Source organism: Gallinula chloropus, assembly GCF_964237585.1.
Source record: "Gallinula chloropus genome assembly, chromosome: 1".
Classification (NCBI taxonomy): domain Eukaryota; kingdom Metazoa; phylum Chordata; class Aves; order Gruiformes; family Rallidae; genus Gallinula; species Gallinula chloropus.
This window is the reverse complement of record NC_140085.1, coordinates 1,157,826-1,185,764: the sequence shown is the minus strand read 5'-3', so window position 1 is coordinate 1,185,764 and position 27,939 is coordinate 1,157,826. Positions and strand designations below refer to the sequence as shown.

Here is a 27,939-nt window from a genome sequence, read left to right as displayed (position 1 = left end):
GGGCCCCTCCCCCGCCCTCCCCCGCCCTCCCCAGCCGCCCCCCGCCTCTCCCCCGCGGGCCCCGCTCACCCTTCGGGGCTGGAGCCCTCGTTGGCGATGCCACCGTCGATGAGGTCGCGGATCTGCTGCGGGGTGACGGGGGGCGGCCTCCCCCGGGCCCCCCCCACTGTCCCGGGACTGGGCGCCGCCATCTTGGTCCCTCAGCCCGTCACGGCCCCGGGGGGATGGGGATTGGGGGGGGGGGGGGGGAGGGAAACGCGGCCTCGCAGCACCGTTCCGGCCCGGCGATGAGGCTGACCATGACCCTACGCAAGTCCCGCACAGCCCCCTCCTCCCCACGGAGGGTCAACGACACCCGCCGGTCCCACCGCGGGGCTCCAAACCCCTCCCCAAACCCCCGCACACAGACACCCCCCCTCCCCGCGCTCGGCGCTCTATTGCTCCGGCCTGGCGAGGCGCAGGCGCGGCGGGCAAAGCGAGCGATCGCTCGGCGCTCACAGCAACAACGCTCTCGCCGCGGCCTTCCCTGACCTGCTAAGAAGCTCGCGTCTCATAGGCCGCCGCCCTAGAAGCTGAGCGCTGATTGGGCGGCGGCGGGGAAGGCGGGGGGAGGGCGGGTGTCTGCGGCGGCTCGCCCTGAGGAGGAGCGGACGGGGGTGGGGGGGTCATGTCGGCGGCTGGCGGTGCCCGGGAGGGCCTCAAGGAAGGGCCGGGAGGCGCGGTGGGTGCTGGCGGCGGCCTTCTCAACCGCTTCGTGCTGCTGCCGTGCAGGCCGCGCGCGGCCGGTGAGTGGCGGCCGGTCCCGGGGGTGAAGGGGGGGCTGGGGGGGGGGGGGCTGTGTGTGTGTGTGAGGTGCCAGCCCGGCCTGAAGGCCTCGGCCTGTGGGAAGCCGGGTCGCCCCCCATCCCTAAGGCCCTGAGGGGATGAATAACCTGCTGCTGGGGGCTGCCTGTGTCCCCCGCCTCTGGTTGGGGGGCTGGTTTTTTTTGGGGGGTGGGCTGTGTGTGTGAGGTGCCATCCCTGCCTGAAGGCCTCAGCCTGTGGGAAGCCGGGTCTCCAAGGCCCTGAGGGGATGAATAACCTGCCGTTGGGGGCTGCCTGCACCCCCCTGCCTCTGGTTGAGGGGCTTTCTTTTTGGGGGGGCTGAGGGTGGCTGTGTGAGTGAGGTGCGATCTCTGCCTGAAGGCCTCGGCCTGTGGGAACCCATGTCCCCAAGGCCCTGAAGGGATGAATAACCTGCTGTTGGGGGCTGCCTGCACCCCCCGGCTCTGGTTGAGGGGCTTTCTTTTGGGGGGGCCTGAGAGGAACTGTGTGTGTGAGGTGCCAGCCCGGCCTGAAGGCCTCAGCCTGTGGGAAGCCGTGTGCCCCCCATCCCCAAGGCCCTGAAGGGATGAATAATCTGCTGTTGGGGGCTGCCTGTGCCCCCCTGCCTCTGGTTGAGGGGCTTTCTTTTGGGGGGGGGCTGAGGGAAGGGTAGGGGGCTGTGTGTGTGTGAGGTGCCATCCCTGCCTGAAGGCCTCAGCCTGTGGGAAGCTGGGTCGCCCCCCCCATCCCCAAGGCCCTGAGGGGATGAATAACCTGCTGTTGGGGGCTGCCTGTGCCCCCCCGGCTCTGGTTGAGGGGCTCTTTTTTGGAGGGGGGGGTGCTGAGGGGGTGGGGGGGCTGTGTGTGTGAGGTGCTATCCCAGCCTGAAGGCCTCAGCCTGTGGGAAGCTGGGTCGCCCCCCATCCCCAAGACCCTGAAGGGATGAATAACCTGCTGTTGGGGGCTGCCTGTGTCTCCCTGCCTCTGGTTGGGGGGCTTTGTTTTGGGGGGGGGGCTGAGGTGGGCTGCATGTCTGTGGTGCGATCTCTGCCTGAAGGCCTCAGCCTGTGGGAAGCTGGGTCCCCAAGGCCCTGAGGGGATGAATAACCTGCTGTTGGGGGCTGCCTGCACCCCCCTGCCTCTGGTTGGGGGGCTTTTTTTGGAGGGGGGGGCTAGGCTACCCCCTGTACCCGGGGTATGGTGGGGGTGGTGTGTGTTAAGGCTCCAGGAGGGCGTGTGGGGAGAGCAGGGATGTTCCCACCTAAACAGCTCCAGGATGTGAGGCTGTTACCTCTTTCCTGAAGCTCTTTGGGGGTTGATGGGGACCCACAGGCTCAGAGGTGGGGGCTCAACCCTGCTCCCCACCTCCTACACCCTGCAGGGATGGTGGTTCTCCCCTCCCCATCCTGCTGGGCTCAGCTCTTTGGGGATGCTTGCATCCCTCATGGGCAGCACATCCCCATCCCCATGGATGCAGGGTGTTGGGGAGGACAGGGTACCCCACAGTCTCTGGTGGAGGAGGAGGGGTGGGGGGTCAGCCCCATCCCAGGATGGTGACAGCAGCAGCTGGGAATGGCCTTTCAGAGCAGGGTCTGTGTTCCCATCCCTGTGACACTTGTCCTGACCTGGCTCTGCAGCAGGGACACCACTGAGCCTCACCCAAGGCTGCTGCAAATTTGCTGAGTGGCTCCACACCTTCTATTTTTGGGCAGAGTCTCAAATGTGGTTCCTTCCTTCCTTCTGTGATCAGGGGTGGTTTGTTTTTCTGTTGGTTAACACCAGATCTGATTAACTTTGTTCCTGAATTTTAATGGTTGGCTTGAGCTAACTGGTAGCACATCCCCCTGACAGGCTCATAACCATCCTTCTGGCTGTGGGTTATGTCCAGATGTGGAATCCTTCTCTCTGCCACCTCTGATGGAGCAGGTTCTGTGGCAAACTACCCCTGTTCAGCCCAGCCTTAGTGTTTTAAGCCTGGCTTTAACAACCCTACACCTGACTATCACTGTTGCTAACAATCTACCTGATGGAAAAAAAATCCCCTTGGACTTGATTTCTGGAGTATTCTCCCCATTTCACACCTGTTAACATCCTATTTATAGATCCCCTTATGCAACTGCTGAGAGAGAAAGGAATATTTCCCCCTCTTTTCTCTCATTTCCTCCAACCAGCTTTGTTTTCTCACCTCCCAATTCCCTTTGAGAGTCTTCAGGAGGTGTTCCTTCGTTTCCCTCCCACCCCTCAGCACCCTGAACTGCTTCTGTAAAGCTTGCTGTTCCCTTTTAATCCTGTTCTTCTAACTAATTACTGTTGTCAGAGCGTGCAGAGAGCTTGGAGCACACATTGGATGTGTCTGCTCCATCCCTCCCTGCTGAGCTCTTCTGCTCCTGCTAAGCTCTGTGTTGCCTGACATAGATCTGATCCCTCTCTTGGTTAAAAATGAGAGCACCTGCCTTGGTTTAGGTGCTGCTGTTGCCATCTCCTCCCTTTCCACCTGCTTGTAGAAGGGATTTTTTCAGCTTTCATCATCTTTTGCCCTCTGGAGGATTTAATTTGTCTGGGGAAATGATTGTGAAAAGCAAGCAGGAGGTTAGCAGGAGCTGCTGCCAGGGTTGTGTTGCTCTCTTTCCTTTCCCAAGTGGAGTATTTCTAGGGAGGCTTTCCCAATAGATGTCTTAAAAGCTAAATATATATATATTTTAAAACCTACTTATTTTGTTTGTGGTTTTGCTGCCTCTTGAGGGGTAAAACTGTGTTTGTGTGGGGTAAGGGAAAGGAAGGAGCTGGTTTTTAGGTGTTAAGCTTTAGAAAGATGAAAAATGCCAATGATAGGTGGTGTGTGGTTTCTTCTCCTCCTCACTGGAAATCTCCCTGTCTGCATCTTCTTTTTTTTTTTTCAGTGTTTTCATCAGAATCTTGGGGTTAAATGGATAGAAACAGTCTGGAGACCTTGAGGGTGCCTCCTGCACCCTCAGCAGTTATGCTCTTGGCCTTGAGCTCTAATTTCCCCAGTGTACTGGTGATAGTAGAGGGGTTCTGGGTGTGTGTGTGTGTGCAGGTTGAGAGGTTCTAATCTGGGGGAGCAAACCTGAAGCCAAATTAGACCCTGAGCTGCATCTCCAGGGATGCATTGCTAGTAGGGAGAGAGGTTGGATAGTCCTGCTCTACTCAGTGTTAGTCAGGCTGCCCCTGGGGTGCTGTGTCCAGCTCTGGGCCCTGCAAATCAAAGAAGATGTTGGCAGACTGGAGAGGGTCCAAAGGAGCTGCTTGGAAGGTGGGAGAACCTGCCCCATGTGGAAAGGCTGAGTCATAGAATCACAGAGTGGTTTGGGTTGGAAGGGAACTCAAAGATCATCTGGTTCCAACCCTCTGCCATGGACAGGGACACCCCCCACCAGCACAGGGTGCCCTCAGCCCCATCCAACCCAACCTTGAGCCCTGCCAGGGGTCCCAGGGCAGCCCCAGCTCCTCTGGGCACCCTGTGCCAGGGCCTCTCCCCCCCTCAGAGTACAGAATTCCTTCCTGATGTCTGACCTGACCCTGCCCTCATTCAGCTTGAAGCCATCACCCTGTGTCCTGTCCCTGCACCCCCTGGGGACCAGCCCCTCTCCCACCTTCCTGCAGGACCCCTCTAAGTGTTGGTGCCCCACAATTAGGTCTCCTTGGAGCCTTCTCTTCTCCAGGCTGAAGGAGACCAACTCTCTCAGCCTGGCTTCATAGGAGAGATGCTCCAGCCCCTGGTCATCTTCACAGTCTCCTCTGGACTTGCTCCAACAGCTCTTATGTGTTTCCTGGAGGCAGCAGCAGGGGGTTCTGTGTCCCAGAGTGGAGCAGAGGGGCAGAATCCCCCTTTCCCAGCCCTGCTGGGGATGCAGCCCAGGACATGGGGGGCTTTCTGGGCTGCCAGCCCACACTGCTGGGTCAGGTTGAGCTTCTCATCCCCCAGCACCCCCAAGCCCTTCTCAGGGCTGCTCTCCCTCCATCCCTCCATCCTTCCTTCCATCCCTCCCCTCCCTGGCCTGGTGTTGTGCTGGGGGTTGCCCTAACCCATGGGCAGGACCTTGCCCTTGGCCTTGTTGAACTTCATGCAGCTCTCAAGGTCCCACCTCTCCAGCCTGTCCAGGTCCCTCTGCACAACATCCCTTCCCTCCAGCATGTCACCCTCACCACACAGCTCAGTATCACCAGGAAACGTGCAGAGGGTGCACAGGATCCCTCTGTGTCACTGCCAAGGGTGCTGAACAGTGCCAGTTGTAGTACCAACCCCTGAGGAACACCCCTCTCATCATGGATCTCCACGTGGACATTGTACCACCAACCACAACTCTGCCTACACCCAGCCAGCCAGTTCCTTCTCCACTGAGTGGTCCAGCCATTGGATCTGTGTCTCTCCAATGTAGGGACAAGGATGGGATGTGGGACAGTGTCAGGTGGCTTGCACAGCTCCAGGATGATGGTGTCTGTCACCCATCCCTTGTCCACCAGCTCTGTTACCCCCTCACAGAAAGTCACCAGGTTTCTCAGGCACAGTTTGCCCTCAGTGAAGCTGTGGTGGTTGTCAGCAACAGGAGGTGGAGGAGTCAAGTCTCTTCTCCCTGCAGAACTGAAGGATCAGGGGAGACCTCACCAGGGTTTTCCAGCTACAAGGAAGCTGGAGGTTCTCTCTTCACAAGGAGCTACATGAAGAAGACAAACAAGGGATGTTTCATCTTGGGGAAAGACTGATGCTTTTTCCAGTGAGAGCAGCCACTGGCTCTCATTTTCCAGAACTCCTTTCCTTCTTTTCCTTGCACATAAAATCCCCCCAAACCAATCAATCCATGGAACACTCAGTGGTGGAGAAGCCCACCACAGCCTCTGCTTCTGGGGCAAACATCTCCCCCTTTTGCTCTGGTTTCTCAATAAGGACAGCTCATAACTTAGGGCTCCTTATTTCATTCTCTGCTCTGGGATGCTGCCTCCTCTCTTACAATCCTGTTCCTGTCTTACTACTGGTGGTAGAATCAATCACAGGATTGTAGGGGTTGGAAGGGACCTCAAGAGATCATTGAATCCAACCCCCAAACATATTGAACATCAGTTCCATGCCTGCAGGAGTGTGTCAGAGATGTGATTGTTACAGAGGAGTTTGAAAACAAAAAACTCTGAGGAGTAGGATAAAGAAGCAAAACTGTTCTGTTAGAGAGGAGCTCTGAGGAGAAGGACCTGGGGGTCCTGGTGGGTGACAGGGTGGCCATGAGCCAGCAGTGTGACCTGGGGGCTGAGAGAGACAATGGGATCCTGGGGGGCATCAGGAGGGGATCCTCCCCCTCTGCTCTGCCCTGCTCAGGCCCCACCTGGAGTGTTGTGTCCAGTGCTGGGCTCCCTGGGATAAAAAAGCCAGGGGTCTCCTGGAGAGAGTCCAGAGGAGGGACAGAGATGCTGAAAGGCCTGGAGCATCTCCCCTGTGAGGAAAGGCTGAGGGAGCTGGGGCTGTTCAGCCTGGAGAGAAGAAGCCTGAGAGGGGATCTGATCACTGGTTCTCAAGAGCTGAAGGGTGGGACCCAGGGGGCCATGGGCAGCCTCTGCTCAGTGTCTGTGGGGACAGGACAAGGGGCGATGGGCTCAAGTTGGAGCACAGGGAGTTCCCCCCCAATGTGGGGCAGAACTTCTTCCCAGTGAGGGTGAGGGAGCCCTGGGACAGGCTGCCCAGGGGGTGTGGAGTCTCCTTCTCTGGAGAGATTCCAGCCCCATCTGGACACCGACCTGTGTGACCTGTCCTAGGGACCCTGCTTTGGCAGGGGGTTGGACCTGATGATCTCTGGAGGTCCCTTCCAGCCCCTGTGATTCTGTGAAGTAGATCCAAACTCAAAAGCTCTCATGGCTGGATGGGAAGATGCTCATTCTCCTAGAAACCCTGCTCTAGAGACTTCAGGCATTTGAAAGGCTCTTGGCCAGTGGCCTGTGGGTTGTGTTTGGATTCTTTGGCTGTATCCTCTGGCTTCTTCCAGCAGCCACTGGCCTTGGGCAGAGTCATTATCCAAGTGTCAGGGACCTGGGAGCAGCTGCTTTCTCTCCTGGGTGTTTTTCAGGCATGGGCAGCTTGCCATGGAAGGGAACTTCATGATCTGGAGATGCTGAACACAGCTGGATGATGAACTGGTTTTAAACCTTGTTCTCCTTGACTCTCCTGAGCACCTAAACTTCTGTAAGGGGCTCTAATTACATGAATGACAAACTTATTTTGTCTGGCTGGTATGAAAGAGATGAAGCTTTGAAGACTGGAGTCAAAGTCAATATTGACTTGTGCTGTTCTCTCTCTCACGAGCTAGCAGTGCTTTGGCTCCAGCCCTTGACCCAAGTGTCCTTCAGAAGTTTTGCTGAAATCCTGAATGAGAAAGGAGATACTGAAACTTGCTGTGCTGAAACACTAGGTGAGGAGGGAAAATAATATCAAAACCACCTTTATAAAGCCTTAACCCCATGCAGTGCTACAGGCCTGGGGGAGAATGGCTGGACAGCTCTCAGAAGGACCTGGGGGTGTGGGGTGAGCTCAGCCTGAGCAGGAGCCAGCAGTGTGCCCAGGGGGCCAGGAAGGCCAGGGGCAGCCTGGCTTGTGTCAGAGCCAGCGTGGCCAGGAGGGCTGGGGAGGGGATGGTGCCCCTGGGCTGGGCACTGGGGAGGCTGCAGCTGGAGTGCTGGGTCCAGTTCTGGGCTCCTCAGCACCAGAAGGACATGGGGGTCCTGAAGTGTGTTCAGAGAAGGGCAACCAGGCTGGGGAAGGGGCTGGAGGGCAAATCCTCTGAGGAGCAGCTGAGGGAGCTGGGGGTGCTGATCCTGGAGAAGAGGAGGCTGAGGGGAGCCCTTCTCCCCACCTCCCCTGCCCTGCCAGGAGGGTGCAGAGAGGTGGGCGATGGTCTCTGCAGCCAGGGGCCAGGAGCTGGGCCAAGGGGCAATGGGCTCAAGCTGCCCCAGGGCAGGGTCAGCTCAGCTGGGAGGGCAAAGTTCTTCCCTGGCAGAGTTGTGGGGCTGTGGCACAGGCTGCCCAGGGAGGGGGCTGAGTCCCCAGCCCTGGGGGTGTTGAACAGGGGGGAGATGAGGTGCTCAGGGAGCTGGTTGAGCACAGGGTGGGATTGGTTGGACTTGATGATCTCAAAGGTCTTTTCCAACCTGGTCATTCTGTGATAAAATCACCCTCCTCTTCAGCAAGATCTCACCCTGAGCTCTGTCACACCACCTTCTTGCACCCTTCATGTGCAAATGACCCTCAGGTGGATATCAGGGTTCAGACAGACTGAGAAAAAAGGCACCTTATAAAGGGTGGTGCTGGGGATGCTGTTCTGGGAGCTGTTTGAGGCTACACCTGGGCATTTGGTGGTTATGCCCATAGACTAAATAAAACAATGCTTTGTGCCAGGCTGTCTGGTGGAGGGGGGAAAGAGGGGTTTGATATAAAATACTTCACCATAGTCATCAAATCCCAACTGGAGCCACATAGAAAATGAAGAGGATTCATGGGCATACCCACAATTAGTTCTCACCAGTACACATGCCAGGAGCAAATGGTCCTGTAGTTCTAGGAGGAACATCTCTCTAGCTGTAAGTCTTTAACTAGAATGAAAATCCAGAGTATTAAAACCACCAGTGCTTTGATTGCAGCCCAGGGACCTGATTTTTCATTCTAGCAAGTGATTCTGACTGAGTTTCCCTGGCAGGATGGCAGCCTTGCTTTTATTTTGCTCCCACATAGGTCCATAACACTGACCTATTTCAGGTTACTTGAGGAGCACAGGATTATGGAATCATGGAATAGTCTGCACTCATGGAATTCTCTGGACTCATTCCAGGGCCACAACATCCTTCTTATGGTGAGGAGCCCAGAACTGGACCCAGCACTCAAGGTGCAGCCTCCCCAGTGCCCAGTACTCTGCTGAGTGTTTGTTCATGGTGGTTTTTTTCCTTTCCTGGCAGTGTGATCACAGTAAGAAAAGGACAGTTACAGGCAGCCTCCCAAAACAGCTTCATATTCCACTCCTTCATTGTTTATTTGTATTCTTAACAAATGCATTCAGCTAATGAGAACTTTCTCTCCCCTCTTGTGCAAGAAAGAGAGGAAAAGGGCCAGCTGGCTGCCTTACCAACTGGAGTAGCAAGGTACTCCCCTCTTGTTTAACCTACCCAGGGAGATGATGCCAGTGGGGCTGGGACTTTTTCCTCCAGCCATGAAAGGCAGAATAACTGAATGGAAAGAAAACACCCTTGTTCTTCAAAACCTGTCTTTGTGCCTCTCTGTTTGAAGCAGCTCTCTCCTTAACATGTGATTCAGCCCAGCCACTTGGTACTTCACAGTTTCATTTGCTTTCTCTGTAATTTTATTACAGAGCTATTGAAAAACCAGTAGATAAATCCAGTAGACTTAAGCATGTGACACATGCTGGGGTTCTGGGCATGCTTGGTAGCATTTCATCTGCTCTGTATTATTTGATTATTTGAAATCTGCTGATGCCAAGGGATTTTTGTGTTGGCTTTATTTATTTATCTCCAGGCTTTCCCTAGATTTCTCTAGCTGTCAGACTTGGAATTTAATAGAACTTTTGTCTCAGTCAGAATAGGAACAACCTTTATGGATTAACAGGTGCAATTTGGCTTTGTTGTCCCAGCAAGAGGGACGTTCTGAGTGGGATTTTTGGATGCTGTTCAAGACCAGTACACTTTCCTCCTCTAAAACAAAGGGTCTCTTCAACATCTCTGTCCTCTCCTCACCCTAAATCTAGTTGGTAATCAAGATTTTTGGAGAGGAAGGAATCAAATGTTGGGAATGTTGGCTGTGGATGTGGACTACCTGGACTTCAGGAAAGCCTTTGAAACAGTTTCTCACAGGGTTCTGACTGAGGAACTGGCTGCCACTGGCCTGGACAGCGGGACCCTCAGCTGGGTTACAAACTGGCTGGATGGCTGAGCCCAAAGGGGGTGGGGAATGGAACCACATCCAGCTGGAGGCTGCTCACCAGTGGCACCCCCAGGGCTCAGTCCTGGGGCCAGTTCTGTTCAACATCTTTATCAGTGACCTGGGTGAGGGGATCTGATGTTCCCTCAGTCATTTTGGGGGTGACACTGAGCTGGGAGGATGTGTGGGTCTGCCTGGGGGTGGGGAGGGTCTAGAGAGGGGTCTGGCCAGGCTGGAGCCATGGGCTGAGCCCAAGGGGATGAGGTTCAACAGGGCCAAGGGCAGAGTCCTGCCCATGGGACATGACAAACCCCCAGCAGAGCTCCAGGCTGGGGCAGAGTGACTGGAGAGCTGCTGGGGGAAGGACCTGGGGGTGTGGGGTGAGCTCAGCCTGAGCAGGAGCCAGCAGTGTGCCCGGGGGGCCAGGAAGGCCAAGGGCAGCCTGGCTTGTGTCAGAGCCAGCGTGGCCAGGAGGGCTGGGGAGGGGATTGTGCCCCTGGGCTGGGCACTGGGGAGGCTGCAGCTGGAGTGCTGGGTCCAGTTCTGGGCTCCTCAGCATCAGAAGGACATGGGGGTCCTGGAGCGAGTGCAGAGAAGGGCAACCAGGCTGGGGAAGGGGCTGGAGGGCAAATCCTCTGAGGAGCAGCTGAGGGAGCTGGGGGTGTTGAGCCTGAAGAAGAGGAGGCTGAGGGGAGCCCTTCTCCCCACCTGCCCTGCCCTGCCCTGCCAGGAGGGTGCAGAGAGGTGGGTGATGGTTTCTTCAGCCAGGGGCCAGGAGCTGGGCCAAGGGGCAATGGGCTCAAGCTGCCCCAGGGCAGGGTCAGATTGGATATTAGAAAAAAAATTTTACTGAAAGAGTTGTCAGGGCTGGAACAGGCTGCCCAGGGAGGGGGTTGAGTCCCCTTCCCTGGATGTGTTCAAAAAAAGGGTTGATGAGGTACTTAGGGATCTGGTTTTGTACAGGATGGGATTGGTTGGACTTGATGATCTTCTAAGGTCTCTTCCAACCTCGTGATTCTGTGAATAGATATTTCTGCTGCCTTTTTGCTTACTCCCCTTCTGTGCTAATAACACCTCTTGCAGGAGAGGCATTCAATTAGGAGCCCGTGCTAATAAAGTCAATCTGGGCCATCCCAGCTTCCTCTGAAGTCACTTCATGAATCACTTGAGCAGGGTGAACTTAACAGGGTGTAAACAGGTCAGTGTGTAACGACAGAGGACAAGCAAGCTTCAATCAGCTTAATCCTAAATTAGGACTTTAATCATGTCCCTGTTGTGATGTTTCAGCTTCATTCTGTTTGTGGAGCTTCTTACTCTCCTTATGGTTTATTCTTCCCATTTCTACCCTCAGGACTAAGGAAAAGGGAGTCTCCTTGTGAATGCACCTTCCTTCCTGCTCCACTTTAGAGTCTTTAAATTGGGGAAAACAAGTGCTTTCCAAATCATATCCATCCACTTTAAAGCCCTTTTCTAATAACTACCTTTTCCACCTCTTTCCCACAGGTCTCTCTTGACTCAGTACATCGTGCTGCTACATTCCATGTCCCCCCTCCAAAATTCATAGTAAGGCCTGGTGACTTCCAGCTTTTCATGGTGATGGGGCTTCACTTCATGCTGGGCTCTTCTTTCATCTCAGGCAGGTTCAGATCTTTGGCATCTGGGCTTGGCTAACTAGGGGAGGAAGTTAGCAAAGCCTTGGGTGTTTCCATCTTCCTGCACCATCTCAACGTTGCACGTGTCTGATAGGCTCACTGCACATCACTGGAGCAGAATCAAAACTGAAACTGGCCTTAAGAGTTTAAGGAGGAGATCTGAATCCTCTGATCAAACAGAATTCAGCTCTTTTAGTGGAGGTGCAAGTCCTGGATTTTGTCTCCTGGAGAAACTAAGCTGAGTTAACTCTTGAATAGATTCGGCTTCTGAGCCCTTCTTTAGAAAGGCAGAACTAGAGGAGTCTTAAAGTGAATTGAGGTCACTTCAATTCTGAAAAGAAGAGTTTTGGTTTAACTCAGTTTAACATTGTACCCCTAAGTTCATTGATGAGTTTGCAGAGGTGACCAGGAAGATGTGGGAGATAGCTTATTTTCCTCTGTTTTATGGGTAGATTTGTCATCTCTGAGCCTCTGTGAGCAGGAGGATCTAAGTCCTTTGGGACAAAGGGGTAAGTGAAGAGTGAAGTGTAAAACCAGCAGGGTGGAAATGTGAATCACAGAGTCACAAGGTTGGAAAAGACCTTTGAGATCATCAGGTCCAATCGTCCCTGTCCTGTGCTCAACCAGATCCCTGAGCACCTCATCTCCCCTCTGTTAAACACCCCCCAGGGCTGGGGACTCAGCCCCCTCCCTGGGCAGCCTGTGCCACAGCCCCACAACTCTGCCAGGGAAGAACTTTGCCCTCCCAGCTGAGCTGACCCTGCCCTGGGGCAGCTTGAGCCCATTGCCCCTTGGCCCAGCTCCTGGCCCCTGGCTGCAGAGACCATCGCCCACCTCTCTGCACCCTCCTGGCAGGGCAGGGGAGGTGGGGAGAAGGGCTCCCCTCAGCCTCCTCTTCTCCAGGCTCAGCACCCCCAGCTCCTTCAGCTGCTCCTCAGAGGATTTGCCCTCCAGCCCCTTCCCCAGCCTGGTTGCCCTTCTCTGCACTCGCTCCAGGACCCCCATGTCCTTCTGATGCTGAGGAGCCCAGAACTGGACCAGTCCAGGGGCACCATCCCCTCCTCAGACCTAATGGCCACACTATTTTTGATACCTGCTTTGTGCCACCCAGGCACACTGCTGGCTCATGGTCAATCTGAGCTCACCCAACACCCCCAGGTCCTTGTCTGCCTGACAGAAGCCTTTGGAGGGAAGTCATCCTCACATCTGGAGCAGGGTGTGAGTGAGCACAGCTGTGCTCTGCTTGAATAGAGCAGAAAATCAGCTCTTCTTGAAACAAGTGCCATGAAATTGCTGGTGTTTGTGTAGCTCCAGGGGTTGGCCCTGAGCTTTTGGAAACCTTGCCCTGGTTGGCATTTCCAACCCTCCTTTCCCTGGGAGTCACTGCTCTTTAGTGGGCACAGTGGGAAGAAGCATTTTGGCTCCTCTTCTCCATAATTTGGTGTTCAACCCAACGCTGGATTTCCCCTGAGCAGCTGAGTTGTGAATGTGTGCCCAGGGAAAGGCTTGATTTCTCCTCCTAGCTCTGCTGTGAGCATCTCTAGCTTCCAAAAAAGGACAGAATGAGTGTTTAATTAAACAAAATTGTTCCTCTATTCACAGAACCCTTTGAGTTGTTGGTGAGAGTAGTGGGAACAGGCAGGGAACTGGTGGCAGAAGTGGTTTGTAGCAGGAATGGCTGTGTGGGAAGGGTGATCTGGTTGGGCCATCTCAGTTGGGGACTGCAAGTACCTGTTTGAACACCACCTCTTGCTTCTGTGTCTTGAAAATATCCTGAAAAAAATAATTTTAAGGATACGAGACAGAGTCTCACAGACTCACAGAATGGTAGGGGTGGGGAGGGACCTCCAGGGATCATGGGGTCCAACCCCCTGCCAAAGCAGGGTCCCTAGGACAGGTCACACAGGTCGGTGTCCAGATGGGGCTGGAATCTCTCCAGAGAAGGAGACTCCACACCCCTGGGCAGCCTGTCCCAGGGCTCCCTCACCCTCACTGGCAAGAAGTTCTTCCCCACATTGGGGGGGAACTCCCTGTGCTCCAGCTTGAGCCCATCGCCCCTTGTCCTGTCCCCACAGACACTGAGCAGAGGCTGCCCATGGCCCCCTGGGTCCCACCCTTCAGCTCTTGAGAACCATTGATCAGATCCCCTCTCAGGCTTCTTCTCTGCAGGCTGAACAGCCCCAGCTCCCTCAGCCTTTCCTCCCAGGGGAGATGCTCCAGGCCTAAAGCTGGAGGAGGGAAGGGTGAGATGAGATATTGGGGGGAAGTTCTTTGCAGAGAGAGTGGTGAGGGGCTGGAAGGGGCTGCCCAGAGAGGGGGTGGGTGCCCCATCCCTGGGGGTGTTCAGGGCCAGGTTGGCTGGGGCCCTGGGCAACCTTGTGTAGCTCCAGGCCTGGAGGTTGGTGTCCCTGCCTGTGGCAGGGGGTTGGAGCTCTGTGATCCTTGGGGTCCCTCCCAACCCAGACCAGGCTGGGATTCTGTGACTGTGTCAAGGCACAATTATTACATGAAACAACCCAAATCTGTCAAAACTTACCCAGAAAGAGTTTGTCTGAACCCTGTAGAGCAGCTTAATTTTGGACAAGGGTTGGTGCTTAAAGCAGGAGCAAACAGGGAACGTGATTAAGCAGAGCTGCTTGTGCTGAGTTTAAATTCATTATTCAGTCTGGAGAAATGATTTCTTTCACCTTTCCTGTCAGGAAGATGCTCAATGTCTCATTTGTTGTTGGTCCACACATCTGATTCACCGCTGGTAATTGTAACAGGCTTGAAGAAGTAAATGTGATGTGTCTTAATTAGATGCTTCACCAGGTCCCATAAAGTCCATAGAAGGGTTGTAATAGCGTGTGGTGGGTCCTGGTGGGTGACAGGGTGGCCATGAGCCAGCAGTGTGCCCTGGGGGCTGAGAGAGACAATGGGATCCTGGGGGGCATCAGGAGGAGTGTGGGCAGCAGGTGACAGGAGGGGATCCTCCCCCTCTGCTCTGCCCTGCTCAGGCCCCACCTGGAGTGTTGTGTCCAGTGCTGGGCTCCCTGGGATCAAAAAGCCAGGGATCTCCTGGAGAGAGTCCAGAGGAGGGACAGAGATGCTGAAAGGCCTGGAGCATCTCCCCTGTGAGGAAAGGCTGAGGGAGCTGGGGCTGTTCAGCCTGGAGAGAAGAAGCCTGAGAGGGGATCTGATCACTGGTTCTCAAGAGCTGAAGGGTGGGACACAGGGGGCCATGGGCAGCCTCTGCTCAGTGTCTGTGGGGACAGGACAAGGGGCGATGGGCTCAAGTTGGAGCACAGGGAGTTCCCCCCCAATGTGGGGAAGAACTTCTTCCCAGTGAGGGTGAGGGAGCCCTGGGACAGGCTGCCCAGGGGGTGTGGAGTCTCCTTCTCTGGAGAGATTCCAGCCCCCTCTGGACACCGACCTGTGTGCCCTGTCCTAGGGACCCTGCTTGGGCAGGGGGTTGGACCCCATGATCTCTGGAGGTCCCTTCCCACCCCTGTGATTCTGTGATCTCCAGGTTGTTTGGGTGAAGGTCTTTGTGGGTCTTCTTCCAATGTGCTTTTTGTGTAGCTCTTCCTTGGCAGCTGGTCTAAAGAGGACCTGTCTTGAGGTGCAACAAGCAGAGGATGTGCTTGAAGGGAGGGGATGGTTTTGTGTTGAAATTCTACATTTTAGGGAACTGCTGTGTATCCTCCTTCTCAAGAGGAAGCTCAAGAGTTCTTCTCACCAAAACACTGTTGCATTGCAATAATAAATTGATTTCCTGGGTTAGTCATCTTGAGATGTTCTACACATCTCTTGCAACCAGCTCCTTTGTTCAGGGACCTGATTGTTTTCTGTTCCATCCATCTGTCTCAGTCATTACCTGGCTTCCTGTCTCCTTGAAGAAGAACATTCACCTCTGGCACTGTGCTTGACTCTTGCCATGCATCATATTCAAGCAAGCTTGGAATGACTTTCTGATCACTTACCAGCTGAGACTTCAAGTTGTTGACCAGCAAGAACACTTCTGTTTGGGTTTCCCTGGACTGAGTCTGTCTTTTTGTCTATTCCAGTTGAGGTCTCAGCTTGAATTATCCTCCCTGCTTTGATTTCCATTGGCTTTTTGGGAGGAAGGTGGGTAGGCAGAGGGTTTCTTTTGCAGAAGGGCTGCTTCTGCCAATTGCCAAGCTCAACCTGTAGGATCTCAGGTGGGTTCACTGCTGTGTTCCCTCCTGGTGTGAATGCCTTTACCTGTGAATAAAGGCTCATTGGTACTTGGTGCACCAGACCTGCCTTGCTTAACGTTTGGGAAGTCCAGGGGTGTCCAAGGTGAAAGATCCCACTTGAGGTAAAAGGCACCAGGAGCAAAAGAGGAGAAACAAGGAGAAGGTTTGTGTAGGAGGGAGGACAAATCATTACTTCTCATCTTTGTTCCCACGGGGCAGCTTTAAATATAAACATTTTGAAACAGTTTCCTGAGTGAAATCTGCTGGACAGACTGACAGATGGGGGGGGTTGTGAGGTATCTCAGAAGTAGCTTTTACAGAAGGATTGTCCTGTGAAAGGATTGTCCTGTGTCTACCTGCAGGAAGGCAGCTGGGGGTCAGGGGGCTGGGATGGACCTGAATGAGGTGGTGACACACAGAGACTCACCCCGTTCCTGCCTGAAGAGGTGGAGCTGCTTCCCCCTGGCTACAGATGGTGCTTCTCTACAGCTAAACACCAGCTGCTCTCCTTGGAGAACCACAACAGCAGGTGTAGTCCTGACCCTCAGAGCCAAGCTCCTCTCCTCTGAAGCTGTTCCACCTTCTCTTTTTGCTGCAGGCCACAGATCTCCACCAGCAAGAAGTGGCCATCGCTGCGTGGCGGATAACTCCAACTTGTACGTCTTTGGAGGTTACAACCCTGACTATGATGAGTCTGGTGGGCCAGAGAATGAAGACTACCCACTCTTCAGGGAACTCTGGAGGTATAACTTTGCTACAGACACCTGGCATCAGATGGGCACTGAAGGCTACATGCCCAGGGAGCTTGCTTCCATGTCACGTACGTATGGAAACTCAATTCCTGTGCGCCCACTCCTGAAGCTATTTTAATCACTGTCCCTGCTGGAATGTGAAACAGGGCAAGACCTGGGAAATCTGGATCCTGTTGCCAACTCTTCTCTAAGTGGGCCTTGGCTTTGGGTTGGTTTTTGTGCTTTTTCTTGCCCCTTTTTCCTTGGGTTGAGGCAGAGGGAAAGAAATGTCAACTGTAAGAGGTGATCTTCAGGTATTTAGTTTGGTAGTTGGAAGGGCAGCCAGGCTGGGGAATGGGCTGGAGGGCAAAGGGAGCTGAGGGAGCTGGGAGTGTTGAGACTGGGGAAGAGGAGGCTGAGGGGAGCTCTTCTCCCCACCTCCCCTGCCCTGCCAGGAGGGTGCAGAGAGGTGGGCGATGGTCTCTGCAGCCAGGGGCCAGGAGCTGGGCCAAGGGGCAATGGGCTCAAGCTGCCCCAGGGCAGGGTCAGCTCAGCTGGGAGGGCAAAGTTCTTCCCTGGCAGAGTTGTGGGGCTGTGGCACAGGCTGCCCAGGGAGGGGGCAGAGTCCCCAGCCCTGGGGGTGTTGAACAGAGGGGAGATGAGGTGCTCAGGGATCTGGTTTAGCACAGGATGGTTGGACTTGATGATCATAAAGGTCTTCTCCAACCTTGGGATTCTGTGAAGGTACCTGAGCAGCGAGGTGCTCAGTGCAATCAGATGTCTTTAAAAGCCTCCAAAAATAGATCCCTTTGTTCACTAGTCCTTTTTAAAAGTAGGCTTTTGGTTACCATGGTTTTAGCTTGCATTCTTTCTCTTCTAGAGCATTTCAAAGCCATAAACTCACCGTGTGGATTGTAGGATATTCAGACATTATCAAACACTCGCTGCCTGCTGGCTCCAGGGCTGGGAGTCCTTCTGGTTTACCATGTCTCACAGCAACATCCATATCTGCTCTCTCTCTCTCTCTCTTCTAGTTGTACTGCATGGCAACAACCTGCTTGTTTTTGGGGGCACTGGGATCCCCTTTGGGGAGAGCAACGGCAACGACGTCCACGTCTGCAACGTCAAGTACAAGAGATGGGCCCTGCTCAGCTGCCGGGGCAAGAAACCCAACCGCATCTATGGCCAGGTACAAGGACAGGACAACCCCAGCAGAGCTGCAGGCTGGGGGACACTGGCTGGAGAGCTGCTGGGAGAAGGACCTGGGGGTGTGGGGTGAGCTCAGCCTGAGCAGGAGCCAGCAGTGTGCCCGGGGGGCCAGGAAGGTCAAGGGCAGCCTGGCTTGTGCCAGAGCCAGCGTGGCCAGGAGGGCTGGGGAGGGGATTGTGCCCCTGGGCTGGGCACTGGGGAGGCTGCAGCTGGAGTGCTGGGTCCAGTTCTGGGCTCCTCAGCACCAGAAGGACATGGGGGTCCTGGAGCGAGTGCAGAGAAGGGCAACCAGGCTGGGGAAGGGGCTGGAGGGCAAATCCTCTGAGGAGCAGCTGAGGGAGCTGGGGGTGTTGAGCCTGGAGAAGAGGAGGCTGAGGGGAGCCCTTCTCCCCACCTCCCCTGCCCTGCCAGGAGGGTGCAGAGAGGTGGGCGATGGTCTCTGCAGCCAGGGGCCAGGAGCTGGGCCAAGGGGCAATGGGCTCAAGCTGCCCCAGGGCAGGGTCAGCTCAGCTGGGAGGGCAAAGTTCTTCCCTGGCAGAGTTGTGGGGCTGTGGCACAGGCTGCCCAGGGAGGGGGCTGAGTCCCCAGCCCTGGGGGTGTTTAACAGGGGGGAGATGAGGTGCTCAGGGATCTGGTTTAGCACAGGACAGGGATGGTTGGACTTGGTGATCTTAAAGGTCTTTTTGCAACCCTGTGATTCTGCCTGATCTCTGAAATGCAGCAGCTCCACTTCTAGGTCCTCATCTTATGACTGGAGTTACCTACAGACACCCCTGCCCCCCATCTTTTGTGTATCATCCTTGTTTATCCTTCACCTTCCTCCTGAACGTGTTTTGTAGCTGTTGGTTGAGCTTTGCAAGCTGTGTCTTGCTTGGGAGAGTAGGAATTCTCCCTTTTTCAGTCTCTGATGTCTCACATCCTTTCCAACTGTTTTCCCTCTGTTTCCTTCCAGGCCATGGCCATCATCAATGGTTGTCTCTACGTGTTTGGAGGAACCACTGGTTACATTTACAGCACAGACCTACATAAACTAGACCTCAACACTAGAGAGTGGATCCAGCTGAAACCAAACAACATGTCCTGTGACATGCCAGAGGAGAGGTGAGAAGCTGGGTGGTCTCAGAGGGCTTTTGCAGTGGGAAGTCACCACCTTTACTGGGAGTGAGAAGCTGAGAGGGCACAGGCAGGACACTTAGAGTTGGGGTTTTGGCTGTGAACCTTGTGCAGTCGGTGCTCCAGCTGTCTGGTGTGAGGGAGGGATGTAGGAAGGAGGTGTGAAGCCTTTGTTGGGATGCTGATTTGGAATCTGGGATGCCAGGACAGAGCTGGGAACATGGGGCAGCTGGTGAGTACTGAGGAGGGCAAGATGATGTGGTTTATTCCTGTCCCTTGTCCTATTTGGTGGCAAAGCATGGAGGAAGAAAAACTGGGAGATCAATCAGAAGCCACCTTGGTGAGAGAAGGGGCTGGAATATTGACAGCCATCACAGTGCTCCATAAACCTTGGTATTTAAGTTCTGTGCTGCTCTGCTCTCAATAAATACCTTTCACTCTTCTGGGGTGCTGCTTAGATTGCTCAGGGAAGCTCCCACATCTTCCAAATGCTCCCAGTCTGGGGGACTGGAACAGCATAGCCACACCTAGGGGGGGTCTGCCTGAACCTCTCACATTTACCAGCATTTCCAGAAAGCTTTTTGCTGCTGCACTGATTTCTTGTGCTGTTAAATGTCATTTCTCTGCAGGTACAGACATGAAATCGCACATGATGGTCAAAGGATTTATATCTTGGGAGGTGGAACTTCCTGGACAGCTTATTCCTTAGATAAGGTGAGGAGATCACAGGCCTTGGGAGTGTTTCTCTGGGGAGGAGCTTTTCTACAGCAAAGTGTAACCAGCAGAGTCTCTTCATCTGGCCTTGGCTGGAAAGCAGAATGCATTAATGGGAGCAGATTGTTCTCCTGTCTCTGTGACATCTCATGTGGTCACACACACGTCCTCTTGACGTGCAGAGGATGGATCTGAGACCAAGGGGTTGAGGTTTAACAAGGCCAAGGGCAGAGTGCTGCCCATGGGACATGACAACCCCCAGTAGAGCTACAGGCTGGGGCAGAGCGGCTGGAGAGCTGCTGGGAGAAGGAGCTGGGGGTGTGGGGTGAGCTCAGCCTGAGCAGGAGCCAGCAGTGTGCCCGGGGGGCCAGGAAGGCCAAGGGCAGCCTGGCTTGTGTCAGAGCCAGCGTGGCCAGGAGGGCTGGGGAGGGGATTGTGCCCCTGGGCTGGGCACTGGGGAGGCTGCAGCTGGAGTGCTGGGTCCAGTTCTGGGCTCCTCAGCACCAGAAGGACATGGGGGTCCTGGAGTGAGTGCAGAGAAGGGCAACCAGGCTGGGGAAGGGGCTGGAGGGCAAATCCTGTGAGGAGCAGCTGAGGGAGCTGGGGGTGTTGAGCCTGGAGAAGAGGAGGCTGAGGGGAGCCCTTCTCCCCACCTCCCCTGCCCTGCCAGGAGGGTGCAGAGAGGTGGGCGATGGTCTCTGCAGCCAGGGGCCAGGAGCTGGGCCAAGGGGCAATGGGCTCAAGCTGCCCCAGGGCAGGGTCAGCTCAGCTGGGAGGGCAAAGTTCTTCCCTGGCAGAGTTGTGGGGCTGTGGCACAGGCTGCCCAGGGAGGGGGCTGAGTCCCCAGCCCTGGGGGTGTTGAACAGAGGGGAGATGAGGTGCTCAGGGATCTGGTTTAGCACAGGATGGGATTGGTTGGACTTGATGATCTTAAAGGTCTTTTCCAACCTGGTGGCTCTGTGATCTGTGGTACCCAGTGACCATCCTGGTCTGTGAAACAACTTCATCTCTGTCAACCTGTTACCAAAGAATCTCATGTAAAAACCCTTCCAACATCTTCCCACATGCTGTAGTTGTGCCAAAACAGAAAGGTACCAAGGGGAGGAATTCCTTGACATTAAATGCAGATATTGGTGTGGGAACTCTTCTTGTCTTCTCCCTTAATCCTATGGTTTAGTTTCCTTTCTTCTTTCCTTTTCTCCACCACAAATTGGGGAGGGAACAACAAATTCATCTTGAATTCCAAAAATGTTAAATGAGGAGAGTTTACCTAATCCTCTGCTTCCAGAAACACTGGAACCACAGCAGTTAACATGACCCTCTGCCTCTCCATGCTCAGCATTTCTTTTCTCCTCACATGCAGTAGGAGATGGGTGTTTCTAACCTGGGGAACCAGAGGGTCTGGATATGAATTGGTCCAGGTTTTTTAAAGCCAATGGTCTTTCTCTTCAGCTGCAGGGCTCAGATAGCAAAGCCTGAGCTGAAAGCTTTAGTAAGCTGCCATGCTTTGGGGGTGATTTTCTACCTGCTTACTCACTGGCTGTGATTAGCATGTTTTGTTTTCACACTTAATGAAAAAGAAGGGTTTTTTATAGTGGCTCCCTGGGTCTGTGACTGTATCAGTGCTGAGAGCCAGGAGCAACTAATGGCTCCTCTTTGTCCCTTCAGATCCATGCTTACAACCTTGAAACCAACACCTGGGAGGAAATTGCCACAAAACCTCATGAAAAAGTTGGTGAGTCTGGAATTTCATGTGTCCTCTGTCAGCCAGAGTAGCTGAGAGGCTCAAAGATGCCCTTTGCTGGTGGGCTGAGAGCCTTCTTCCCAACCTTACACTATGTGGATCTTAACACTGGCCTCAGGACCCCTCTTCAGAGCTTTGGCAGTGAGGACTAACCCATCTGAAGCACATGTAGCAGTCTGGCTTCTCTCCTTCCCTTGGCTGGGAAAGGTGATAGTGGTTGGCTCTCCTCCCACAAGAAGATACTCATCACCTCTGCTCCCTCAGAGGACCACGTGCTGACCTGGTTCACAGCAGGGGATTCCCTGGAGCCTTGGAGGCCCTTGGCTTCTGCTTTTCACTGCAAGCCTGAGATGAGAGCTGGAGGCTGTGGGGGATGAGATTCCAGCACATTTCTTCTTTCCCTGGAGAACAAGGAGGAGTCAGACCAGAACAAAAGGGAGTCAGACCCTTTAGGGGAAAGTTCTTTGCAGAGAGAGTGGTGAGGGGCTGGAAGGGGCTGCCCAGAGAGGGGGTGGGTGCCCCATCCCTGGGGGTGTTCAAGGCCAGGTTGGCTGGGGCCCTGGGCAGCCTTGTGTAGCTCCAGGCCTGGAGGTTGGTGTCCCTGCCTGTGGCAGGGGGATTGGAGCTCTGTGACCCTTGGGGTCCCTCCCAACCCAGACCAGTTTGGGATTCTATGAACAACTTGTTGCTGAACTGGGGATGTCATCCCTGTGATGGTAGGAAAGCAGAAGCCCCTTGTAAATGAAAACAGATGACTTGTCTCCATGATTAGATGCTGAGATCTCATCACCACTTGCCCAAACAACCATTTTATGTATTTTATGCTTGATACATTTTTTCCTTAATTCTCAGGCTTCCCAGCAGCCAGAAGGTGCCACAGCTGCGTCCAGATAAGGAATGGTAAGATCTCTCTCTGGAAAATTGGGGTATCATTACACAACCCAGCAGTGACACCCTCATCCTTCAGCCTGAGAGATGCCAGCCTCCAAACCATGCCTGAGAGGACTGCAGGGCACACATGTCTCTTCTGGGAGAGGATTTCTTTTCTCCTTAACAGGCCTTAAGCTGCCCACTTGGTAACACTCTTGGTCTGAGGGATCTTGCTGCTGTAGGCAGATTTCCTTCTGCACTGCAGGGTCCTGGAGCTCTCTGGAATTCCACAGTGTTTTATGCAATGTGTGAATCTCATGTGGCTGCTGTGGTGTGAAGTACCATGTTATTCAGCCATGGCCTGTTGGAGAGGAGCTCTGTGAAGGACCTGGGGGTCCTGGTGGGTGACAGGGTGGCCATGAGCCAGCAGTGTGCCCTGGGGCTGAGAGAGACAATGGGATCCTGGGGGGCATCAGGAGGAGTGTGGGCAGCAGGTGACAGGAGGGGATCCTCCCCCTCTGCTCTGCCCTGCTCAGGCCCCACCTGGAGTGTTGTGTCCAGTGCTGGGCTCCCTGGGATAAAAAAGCCAGGGATCTCCTGGAGAGAGTCCAGAGGAGGGACAGAGATGCTGAAAGGCCTGGAGCATCTCCCCTGGGAGGAAAGGCTGAGGGAGCTGGGGCTGTTCAGCCTGGAGAGAAGAAGCCTGAGAGGGGATCTGATCACTGGTTCTCAAGAGCTGAAGGGTGGGACCCAGGGGGCCATGGGCAGCCTCTGCTCAGTGTCTGTGGGGACAGGACAAGGGGCGATGGGCTCAAGTTGGAGCACAGGGAGTTCCCCCCAATGTGGGGCAGAACTTCTTGCCAGTGAGGGTGAGGGAGCCCTGGGACAGGCTGCCCAGGGGGTGTGGAGTCTCCTTCTCTGGAGAGATTCCAGCCCCATCTGGACACCAACCTGTGTGCCCTGTCCTAGGGACCCTGCTCTGGCAGGGGGTTGGACCTGATGATCTCTGGGGGTCCCTTCCAGCCCCTACAGCTCTGTGACTCTGGCCTTGGTACTTTGCACCTTACTGGTTGCAAGCTCACAAACAGGTATGAATGCTGCTCCTGCTGCATCTCACTCACTAACCTGTGAGCTTTAGTGTGCTGTGGGGCCAAATCCTGGAAGCCAAGTCCTTCATGGACGAGTTTATTTGAGGTTTCCTTTCATAATGGGTCTTTTTGTGGTGTAGTAAATCCGAGATGCTCGTAGGGAGGAGCAGATGCACTGAGGCAGGAGCAGAGTGAGTACCTGAGGCTTTCTGCTCTGGGGTAAAGTGAGGGCTGTTACGTGTGTCAGGAGCTGCAAGGAGCTTAGTGGAGTTTCTTGGGCTTCACTTTGATCCTCCAGATGTTCTTGAAGTTCTTAGCTGACTGACCAGGAGCCAGCAGTGCTGGCTCCAGCCTCCAGGGCTGGAGGGCAAATCCTGTGAGGAGCAGCTGAGGGAGCTGGGGGTGTTGAGCCTGGAGAAGAGGAGGCTGAGGGGAGACCTTCTCCCCACCTCCCCTGCCCTGCCAGGAGGGTGCAGAGAGGTGGGCGATGGTCTCTGCAGCCAGGGGCCAGGAGCTGGGCCAAGGGGCAATGGGCTCAAGCTGCCCCAGGGCAGGGTCAGCTCAGGGATCTGGGTTATCAGAGGGTGGTTGGACACAATGATCTCAAAGGTCTCTTCTAACCTGGTGCTTCTGTGGTTCTCACTGAGCTGTATGGCACCCGTGGTCCTTAGTGTGGCCTCTCAGTACACAGCAGAAGCTACTGGGAAAGCTGGAGGGAGGCTTCTTCCCAAGGCCTGTAGGGACAGGACATGGGTAAGGGCTCTAAACTGAAAGAGTTCATCTCAGTGTTGAGATTTGACATCATCAATACAAGTTTTATGAGGAGGGTAGAGAGGTGCCAGAGAAGCTCTGGCTGTCCCTGCATCCCTGGCAGGGTTCAAGACCAGGCTGGATGGGGCTGGGGGCACCCTGGGCTGGTGGGGGTGTCCCTGCCCATGGCAGGGGGGTTGGAACCAGATGATCTTTGAGATCTCTTCCAACCCAAAGCATTCTGTGGTGCTGTGCCCTGTGCTTGCTGTGAGCTGCAGAGCTGTGACCTGCTCTGCTGTCCCCATGTGTGCTCAGGGAAGGGACATGCCGTGGGGAGAGTCAGATGGTGGGGGGTGTCCCTGCCAGGGTGGGACTGGGTGGGCTCTGAGCTCCCTTCCAACCCAAACCAGTCTGGAGTTTGGGCCTCTGTGATGATGAACAGGGAGCTGAAACTGGGTTGGGAGGTGCTGAGAGCTCGTGCTGAGGTGGGGTGGGTGTTGATCCCAAGACTGTCTCCTGCAGAGAGGAGGGTGTCCTTCAGTCAGAGCAGGTTCTGCAGCTGCTGAGTGACTGGTGGCTGGGCCTGTGATCCCTGTGGGTTTCCTCTCTTCCAGATGTGTTTGTTTGTGGAGGCTACAACGGAGAAGTGATCCTGGGGGACGTCTGGAAGCTGAATCTGCAGACCTTCCAGTGGGTCAAGCTCCCAGCTGCCATGCCAGAACCAGTGTATTTCCACTGTGCTGCTGTCACACCAGTAAGTGCCTCAGCTGAGATCTTTCTTACATAGCTGAAGCTCATCCCAGTTGTCCAAACACATTTTGGGGGGCTGCCAGACCCATGTTTCCAAGGAGGTGATCTCCACTGGATACAGAATCTTTAGGGAGGCTGAGGGCTGGTGTGAGGTCACCTCATGGACTCTTTTTGCTCCCACCACTGGCTGCTCCCAGCACACCACTGCTCATGGGAAGGTGGGTATAGACCCCTGGAATCACAGGATGTGTTGGGTGGGAAGGGACCTTCCAAAGCCACCTCATCCCAGCCTGCAGGGAGCAGGGACATCTTCACTAGAGCAGAGTGCTCAGAGCCCCACCCACCCTGACCTTGGGTGTCTCCAGGGATGGGGCCTCCCCCACGTCTCTGGGCATCCAGTGACCCACCCCCCTCAGAGGGAAGAACTTTTCCCTAATCCCCAACCTCAATCTCCCCTTTCCCAGTTTAAACCATCACCCCTTCTCCCATCACTCCCTGCCCTGGGAACAGCTTCCTACAGGCACCTTTCAGGGACTGGAAAGTCCCTGTAGGGGCTCTTCTCCAGGCTGACCCAGCCCAGCTCTCCCAGCCTGGCTTCACAGCAGAGCTGCTCCAGCCCTTGGGTCATGTTTGTGGCTCCTCTGGATGTGCCCAAACAGCTCCATGTCCTTCTTGTGCTGAGGGCTCCAGGGCTGGACCCAGCACTGCAGGTGGGGTCTCCCCAGAGCAGAGCAGAGGGGCAGAATCCCCTCTCCATCTGCTGCCCACACTCCTGGGGTGCAGCCCAGGATGGGGTTGCCCTTCTGGGCTGTGAGAGCTCATTGTCAGCTCATGTCCAGCTTCTCCCCCACCAATCCCCCCAAGTCCTTTCCCTCAGGGCTGCTCTCCAGCCCCTCATCTCCTAAAATGGCTGGAGGCTTTTTGCCAGGTCTAGAACCTTTCAGACCTCTGGTGAATAAGCAGCAAGAAATGCCTTGAGCTGTGGCTTCAGCCTCCTTCAGCTGCTCATCACTTGTGAGGGCAGGAATTGGGGTTCTTTGGTCACAAGAAGGTGTCACCTAGTTTGAGGATCACCATAAATGCAGCTCTTCCCCAAAAACCTGAGGGCCTGATAGAGGTGGTTCCTGGGGAGCTTGATGTCTGCAGGAGGGTGTCTGGACAGCAGGAATGCCTCTTCTTTTTCTCTATACCACATGAAAACCACTCTCAGACTGGGCCAGAGGCTGAGCTCTCCCTGTCTCTCCACTCCCATGTCATTCCCAGAGCAGGGATGTGCTGAGCCAGCAGCGTGACTTTGTGTGGTGTGGGGTTTGCTTCAAAAAACCCAAAACCTTATTATTTTTAGCTGAAACCCCAAATATTTCTATGCTACTTTAATAATGCTCTGCCGTGCTCCTCAGATGGGTTTCTTGGGGTAGAACTCACCATAAACACAGAGGAAAGCACCCTAATCTAGCAGATAACTTGCTTTATGGGGTAGAACTCACCATAAACACAGAGGAAAGCACCCTAATCTAGCAGGTAATGTGCTTTAGGATGGGATGTCTCCTCCAGCACCATAATTTCCTCCCCTTGGTGGTTACAAGAGGAGCAGGTAACGTGCTTTAGGATGGGATGTCTCCTCCAGCACCATCATTTCCTCCCCTTGGTGGTTACAAGAGGAGCAGATAATGTGCTTTAGGATGGGATGTCTCCTCCAGCACCATAATTTCCTCCCCTTGGCTACAAGAGGAGCCTGGGGGTGACTGGCTGAGGCAGCACCACCTCTCCCCAGCACGTAAAGGTGTGGGAGATGAATCTCACCCCTGGAATCACCAGCTGGGGAAGCTGGAGAGTCCAATCTTGCTTTTCCTCCCAGTGTAACTCCCCTTTTTCCTCCCCCTACCCCCAACCTTTGCCCCCCTCTCTAGGCTGGCTGCATGTACGTTCACGGAGGGGTGGTGAACATCCACGAAAACAAACGGACTGGCTCCCTCTTTAAAATGTGGCTGGTGGTACCCAGCCTGCTGGAACTCTCCTGGGAGAAGCTCCTGGGCTATTTCCCTCATCTAGCAACTCTTTCCAGATCTCAACTTTTGCACCTTGGACTGACACAGGGACTCGTGGAGCGACTAAAATGAGAAGATCTCCCGTTGCTTCCAGCCAAAACACACTATTGTGCAAGCAGCACCCCCCTCTTCCCCCCCCCCTTCTCCCCCACACCCTCCCCCCCCTACCACCCCCCTTTATTTATGGATACACCACAGATGGTCTTGCTAAGAACGTGGAGGAACCTGCTCAATGCCTTACTCAGCAAATACATCGATGCCTTTCTAGAACTTTCTACTTTTAAGTTGGAGGAAAAACAACCCCCCCCCTGCTTCTTATTTATGGAGCTCTAAATGACACCATTAATCCAAACTCCTCTCTAGGACTAATCCATAACCAGCACTGTCATCATGCTTAGGACTTGGAGGGATGGGTGGGGAGCTTAGAGCCCACCTGAGCTCCCACGTGCTGCATTCAGCTTTCATGGGGTGTATCTGAACAGAGACCAACAGCCAACCCCTCTTTGGATGAGACTCATCCCCCAACCACCCCAAAACCACCTTGGCTGAGCTCTCCCTCTAAAAAATAACAGCCCCCCCCCTAAGAACTTCTGCTTGAAGGCTTTGCATGTGTTTTGTGGGCACGTTCCCCACCTCTTTGAGCTTCAGGAGACGTCTGGAACGTCCCCTGGGGTCAGGGGGGGGAGCGAAGCTTTCTTTGCCTGTACAGCTTTTCCCAGTGCAGTGTGCAGTGATTTGAAGCATCCCACATGTCTGTGTCCCTCACCTTTTCATATTGAAAGGTTCTCCTGGAAGACTGGTTAAAAGTTACCACTTTTAATGGACTACTGTGTAGTTTACTGGGGAGGGGGGTGGTGGGGAGGGGAGGGAAAAGGGGTTGGGGAAGGTTTTTAACCCCATTAGCTGGTTTTCAACCCCTTTCAGGTATTTTTAACCCCTTTCAGGTGGTTTTTAACCCTATTAGCTGGTTTTTAACCCCTTTCACCTGGTTTTCAACCCCTTTCAGGTATTTTTAACCCCTTTCAGCTGGTTTCTAACCCCTTTCAGCAGCTGGTTTCTAACCCCTTTCAGCAGCTGGTTTCTAACCCCTTTTAGCAGCTGCTTTTTAACCCCTTTCAGCTGGTTTTTAACCCCTTCCAGCTGTGCTTTAACCCTTTTCAGCTGGTTTTCAACCCTTTTCAGCTGCTTTTTAACCCTTTTCAGGTGTTTTTTTAACCCCTTTCTGCTGCTTTTTAACCCTCACAAGTGTGTGCTTGGGTGGGAGACACCAGTGCTGGCTCAGCCCTGGTTATCAGCACCTGATGCTGCCTGTGAGCTGCTTGTTTGGCTCCCTCCCACACA

At 54.4% G+C, this 27,939-nt stretch overlaps 1 protein-coding gene across 1 annotated transcript; it reads left to right on the top strand.

The window, feature by feature from the left end:
* Positions 1 to 667: 667 nt before the first annotated feature.
* On the top strand, positions 668 to 27,416 carry KLHDC10 (kelch domain containing 10; the record flags this gene model as incomplete). Its single annotated transcript, XM_084267011.1, has 9 exons — positions 668 to 785; positions 16,180 to 16,401; positions 17,347 to 17,501; positions 18,474 to 18,622; positions 19,264 to 19,348; positions 21,017 to 21,083; positions 21,945 to 21,992; positions 24,415 to 24,554; positions 26,461 to 27,416. 9 exons carry the CDS (start codon positions 668 to 670, stop codon positions 26,668 to 26,670), a joined length of 1,194 nt encoding a protein of 397 aa, XP_084123137.1. The 3' UTR covers positions 26,671 to 27,416.
* Between the last annotated feature and the right edge of the window lie 523 nt (positions 27,417 to 27,939).